Source organism: Polyodon spathula, chromosome 26 (genome assembly GCF_017654505.1).
Source record: "Polyodon spathula isolate WHYD16114869_AA chromosome 26, ASM1765450v1, whole genome shotgun sequence".
Classification (NCBI taxonomy): Eukaryota; Metazoa; Chordata; class Actinopteri; order Acipenseriformes; family Polyodontidae; genus Polyodon; species Polyodon spathula.
The window spans coordinates 18,914,325-18,920,089 of record NC_054559.1 but is presented as its reverse complement, the minus strand read 5'-3'; the positions used below and the strand labels follow the sequence as shown (position 1 = coordinate 18,920,089).

The 5,765-nt window shown below is 44.0% G+C and overlaps 1 protein-coding gene across 1 annotated transcript in view; it reads right to left on the bottom strand.

Moving 5' to 3' along the window:
• Positions 1 to 714: 714 nt before the first annotated feature.
• The window catches only part of LOC121300526 (lamin-B2-like), an 8,374-nt gene continuing 3,323 nt past the window's right edge, over positions 715 to 5,765 (bottom strand). The window contains exons 2-10 of the mRNA XM_041229092.1: positions 5,243 to 5,420; positions 4,482 to 4,607; positions 3,696 to 3,866; positions 3,210 to 3,335; positions 2,817 to 3,037; positions 1,945 to 2,215; positions 1,600 to 1,707; positions 1,018 to 1,137; positions 715 to 918 (exon numbers count right to left, since the gene is read on the bottom strand). Of these exons, the coding sequence (XP_041085026.1) occupies positions 730 to 918; positions 1,018 to 1,137; positions 1,600 to 1,707; positions 1,945 to 2,215; positions 2,817 to 3,037; positions 3,210 to 3,335; positions 3,696 to 3,866; positions 4,482 to 4,607; positions 5,243 to 5,420 (1,510 nt within the window). The 3' untranslated portion in view covers positions 715 to 729. The remainder of the gene's footprint in view (positions 919 to 1,017; positions 1,138 to 1,599; positions 1,708 to 1,944; positions 2,216 to 2,816; positions 3,038 to 3,209; positions 3,336 to 3,695; positions 3,867 to 4,481; positions 4,608 to 5,242; positions 5,421 to 5,765) is intronic.

The window sequence follows — 5,765 nt, the reverse complement described above, 5'->3', positions numbered from 1 at the left end:
TCTCTTCCCTGCCCCACTGCAGCAGTGCACATCAGTTTTATTCTGGTATCTGTGTCTTGCCCACTAAACTCTAGCCAAGTGCTTTGTTTGTTTTTTTATAATTTGATTTAGGGAAATTATTTGTGTGTTAAAAAAAAAAAGAAGTTTGTTTTGATAATCCCTACCCCCTTTAAATCTGTAACTACACACTGCAATAGTGTTCACAAAAACAAAAATTGTCTCTGGAAAGAAAAAAGTCTAACCAATAGTTCAGCATATATATATATATATATATATATATATATATATATATATATATATATATATATATATATAAGTAATCTATGGTTGACCAGGTCAAACACAAAATAAAACATACAAAAATATTTTAGTGGCTCTGGAGAAAGAAATTTTTAAAAATGCATTAAAAAAAAATTAAGTGAGTAATTGAAGGTCCATTTTCACATGATTGAACACTCTCTGGATTGTGTCTTTGTCTTTGGTCTCCCTGAAAATAAACACAAACGCAAGTGAACACATTAAATTTAACCAGAACAGATTACTACCCCCCCCCCCCCCCCCCCCCCCCCCCCCCCGAAAAAATAACCAAGAACCCAATCTGGCACAATCTTTTTTGTATTTTATTTCAAAACACCTACCAAACCATAAACACACTGTCAAGCTTAGCCACACAGTGACTAATCCCAAGTTTGGGTGCTATTCTGGTTAGATAGTTGGGACTACACTTTCCTACAGCAACCCCCTGTTTTCCAGCACCAGCACATGGGCCAGCAGTGATGTGTAGCCGCCTCTCCACTGCCTTCCGACAACACTACCAACCTGCTGGTGGAAAAGATCCTCTTCTTCATAGCCTGCCTCCTCGTCATCTTCATACTCCACTTCTACGATGGACTTCGTTACAGTCCTCACTGCAACTTCCTGGGCAGGGAAAGAACAGGAGGGTGTCAGAGACTGCAGAGGGTCTCTCTGGACGGATATGAATCCTCTCTTTCTAGTCAGGGTGTCTTGGTGGCCTACCTGTCCATCAGAGTTCACCAGGTAAGTGCGGATGTTGTCTCCAGTGCCCCAGGAGCCCTGGCTCTTCCACAGCAGGTCGGAGGGGGGGCTGTGAGACACCCCGGCCTCAGCACTCCAGATCTGAGAGAGAAAGCAGCGAGAACCATTCAATGAATTGGAAGCACCTTGAGCAATAACACCCCTCACTGGGCTCACACAGCTTATAATACAGTCCCATTTAGTTTTCACTTTCTTTAACAACTACCTCCTGCGATTAGCCTGAAAAGTTCTTTTTAAAAAGAGCATGAGATTTCAGATAAATTTGGCAGACTATGCAGTCGACAGACCCCAAAACTGTATTCGTCCAATCGGATCAGCACTGATTTTTGGGCTACCTTCTCGTAACACCAGGGTCTGTGAAACCAGCCAATAACAATCCCAGTGCTTAACAAATGAACACAACTATTCCAACTAAAGCTCAGAGGAAATCTGTCTTGACAAATTCACAACACAGCTCTGGCTACTTGGTCCAAGCAGCCAGATTATGCTGTCTGCCCCATTTCAGCTTGCTACCTGCACATGCATGCAGCTGACCCAGCTTACCGTAACAGTCTGGCCAGCTTTGAGGACATATTTAGGAGTGAATTTGTATGCAATTTCATCTGCATCTCCAATCTGCCTCTTCAGTCTCCAACCACCAAGAGACTGATCCTGGGAAAAGGGAGGAGTGTGGGGTTAGGCAAATCAATAAATGGGCTGTAAATGCAGCACTGAATGAAAAGCTTTGTAATTTTTACAAAGTAAATTTATGTTAAAGCATCTGTATAATATACAGCAAGCCATCCTATTGAGGTGACACTCATCTGAAATGCATTTGTATCAGATAGTTTGTAGCACATGGAAATGACATGACATTAAAAACTAGCTATCCTGTTTAAGTCTCTATACCTTGTCTCCGTTATTTTTGACACACACAGACTTCCCCTCCAGGTCGATCTCTTCAATGCTGATTTCCCCGGAAGACTCTGCTTTCTGAGATATCTGGACGCTGCTGCCCTCACTGCTGCTGCCGCCGCTGCTTATGCCGCTGCTGCCGGAGGACTCCTCCACCTCGATCCTCTTCCGCTTGGCCCGGGAGGAGCGGGTGGCACTGGAGAGACTGCTGGAGGTGGCGCGAGACACTGTCACTCTGGAGGAGGGGCTGGGGGACAGCTTCAGCCTGCAAGGTGGACAGGAGGAGAGTTTTTAATATCATGCATATCTGAATAGCAAAGAACTGGAACCAACAGCTATTGGTGAATACCAATAAGTGCCAGAAAAATATTAGGCAGTTATACCAGACAGACTGGATTAATCTGTGCATAAGGGACAAGGTTTTAAAAAGGAGGCTCGTAAAAACAGTGGAAGTGTTAGTACTAAAAAACAGATTAAAAGAAAGTCAAATTGAGACCTTGGTAAAAGACAAAGCAAAACGTACAGCTATGGCTAAAAGTTTTACATCAGCTTTAGGATTGACAATTCAAAATAAAATAAAAACTATCTGAACATAAAACTTAGATGTTTTATTTAACATTTTGTAAAATCAAAGAAACTACAAACTTATATCACAAAAAAAAAAAAAGTCTACCAGAAGCCATAATAGTAGTACAGATTTTCATGTTAGATTTCGAAATGTCTGTTTGTTATCGTTGAAGTATACGGTGTGCAGTTCAACATGCTAATGCAACATTATTCAGCAGGTTTCACTGGACTTCATGCAGCAGAGTGAGTTTTTTACAGGGTAGCAGTAGCTGCACAGTGGAGCTCTGCCTCGTGTGTACCTGTGCTCTTCTCCCTCCAGCAGTTTGCGGTAAGCACTGATCTCCATGTCCAGAGCCAGCTTGATGTCCAGCAGCCCCTGGTACTCATCGAGCTGCTGCTGCATCTGGTCCCTCATCTCCGCCATCTCCCGCTCCTTGGAGTCCAGCAGCCGGCGGTACTTGTCCCGGTCAGTGGCCAGCAAGTCCTCCAATTCTCGGACTCGCTCCTCCGCAGCACTGACCTGGAGCATTTGGGTTACTTTCCTTATTGTTTATTGCAGGTCATATTAAAAGCAGAAATCCTAAGCTGTCATCAAGATGATATTTAATCTGTAACCGTGCATATGTACACAAACTTAAATCATTAAGAAAAGGGAACAGATATTTAAATGCAGTGACTAGAAGCTGCCTTGCCTGTTTCTGCAGGGAGGAGAGCTGGTATCCCAGGCTCTCGATCCTCATGTGCGCCTCCTGCAGTTCCTCGCGGGCAGCGCACACAGCCTTGTCATTCTGCTCGGAGCTAATCTTGGCATTCCCCAGCTTTTAATGGAAACACAGAAACAATGGTTTGAACACCACTTTCCAAAACACACTGCCTAATGAGAGACAAGCAACCCCATGGAAGACCACTGAAACCAGTGATGAACTGGAAGCACATTGGAGTAACAGTTCACGATCGAATCGATTCACCTTCCCCTGTGCATCGCTATCGAGACCTTCACTAGGTTTTAACCATTAAAAAAGGAACCGGCACTTCACTAAATACTAAGATGCATCAATAACATTCCCCCAAGCAACAGCTATAGAAGCTACCCTTATTGAAATTCAAGGTGTTAGAGCACGGCAGCCTATATGAAAAGTCAAAGGTAGTATTTGGTGTTGAGGTGCAATGTAACGCACCTTGGACTGGAAGGTGTTCTCCAGCTCCTGCTTGTAGATTGCCACCTGCTCGTCATGCTGCTTCCTCAGGTCCTGCAGAGCCTCAGACAGCTTGTACTCGTAATCCGCCTGCCGTCCGCTGTCCACCTCCACCAGGCGCTTCTCGTGACTGTGCCGGACCTCACGCACCTCCTGGGAAAAAAAAAAAATCAGAGTGCGCTTGGGAGGACACAGACAAACACAGGGTCCAGCATCAACAAGACAGACAAGCACGCAGATCGTGAAAAAAAAAAATCAGAGTGCGCTTGGGAGCAAGCACACACACATTCAAACAGTGTGCACTTCAAAGATTCATCACATCATTAACAAAGATGTTAAAAAGTCTGTCTACAGCTCTGAACTTCTGTCATTCACGACAGTTTCAGACCCACCTGTTCTCTCTTGCTTTCCATGCTCTTTAAGACTGATATCTGCTATTATATGCACTTTCCACTGTATTTAATGTATTATACTATTGTATCATGTATTATGCATTTCTCTGCATTTAAATTATGGATTTTCCTGTTACTGCATCTTGTACAGCGCCTTGTGATGGTGGTCCACTATGAAAGGCACTACATAAAATGAAGATTGATTGATGGATGGATGAAGAACGCAGGATTAAACACACAAGCACTCGCACACAGAAAACAATGTGGATTGGCGTGTCAACGCAGAGGCAGTGCGTTCATTTTCACCAGTCCACGCGACTCCTTTGCAGCGGGTTTAAGTGTCGAAGGCGGCACAGACAGTGTGGAAGACGCGCACCTCTTCAAACATGCTCTTGCGGAACTCCAGTTCCTCAGACAGGCTCTGGCAGCGGTTCTCTAGATCCACCCTCAGCAGGGTCTCGGCTTCCAGCTGCTGCTTGGCCACTTCGTGGGCATCCTCCACCTGAGAACACAAAGCAGGGGTGGCAAACCAGCACAGACACCACTGCAATGCCGCAGAATGCACAACTACGGAGGACAAAACGAGTATTTGGGTTCCTCTGACATTAAGTGGCCACCTAAAACCCATGCTTTATGTCCTAGCTTTTTTTTTTTTTTTTTTAAATGGAATTTATAAACCCTTGCAAAAACAAAGGAATTTTTTGGACTATAAAAGTGCACTCAAAGAAAACACGGTGCAGAAATTGCATTATATTTTGTCTACTCATCAGCTGAAAGACTAAAAAAAAAAACAACAAGTGTGTTGTCAATATTGGGGAGTTACATTTTCTAGATTCCATAGTAGCTATTCATCTTTTTGTAGCAACAGAAGGTATGCCTGGTAACCCGATCATGCTATAGAAATATGCTAGGTATGAAGTAACCTGCATGTTTTATTTGCCTCAAGCTCTCCCACAGGCTCAGTGCATCGAAACACACCAAGCAGCATTCACTAGTGATCTACTATCAATGCACCATGCACACCCTGTCCAGGTGTTGCAGCAGGAGTATTTCAGGGCATTCCTGATAACTCAGGTTTGGAGGCACAGGAGGAGGCGGCCTGCCAAACCCGCCTACTTCCGCATTCTGTGGTCCTACCTTGGCAAGCTGAGCCCTCAGGTCAGCCACTTCCTCCCCCAGGGAGCGGCTCTCACAAAGGGCAACGTTGAGCTTGGCTTCACTCTTGTTGTACAGAGACTCGAGATCTTTAAACCTAGCCTGAGAGGCTGCCAGGTCCCCATCTTTCTTCTTGTAACTGAGAAAGGAAATGGCTACACTTTATGTTCTGTTTTTAATAGATTATGTGATGCACTATCACTACAATATTGACAGGGACTGATTTTTTATTATTAAAGATGGTTACAGATTGATAACAGGGAGTGAATAAAAGGAAAGTGCTTTTGTACCATGATTGTAACTGGTAAGGATTCGAGTCCAATGCCATACCAAAAAAGATAAATGATCAGTAACACAAGCCAATGCAGCAGTGCTGCAGGAACAAACAGATAAATTTACTGCTTGTTGCACTTCCTTAGCTATGGGATAAACTGTATGACAACATGTGGCTTCTGATCTGACTCATTTCTGAAAGGACTTTTCTTTTTCGCGTTTGAGCTGGCTC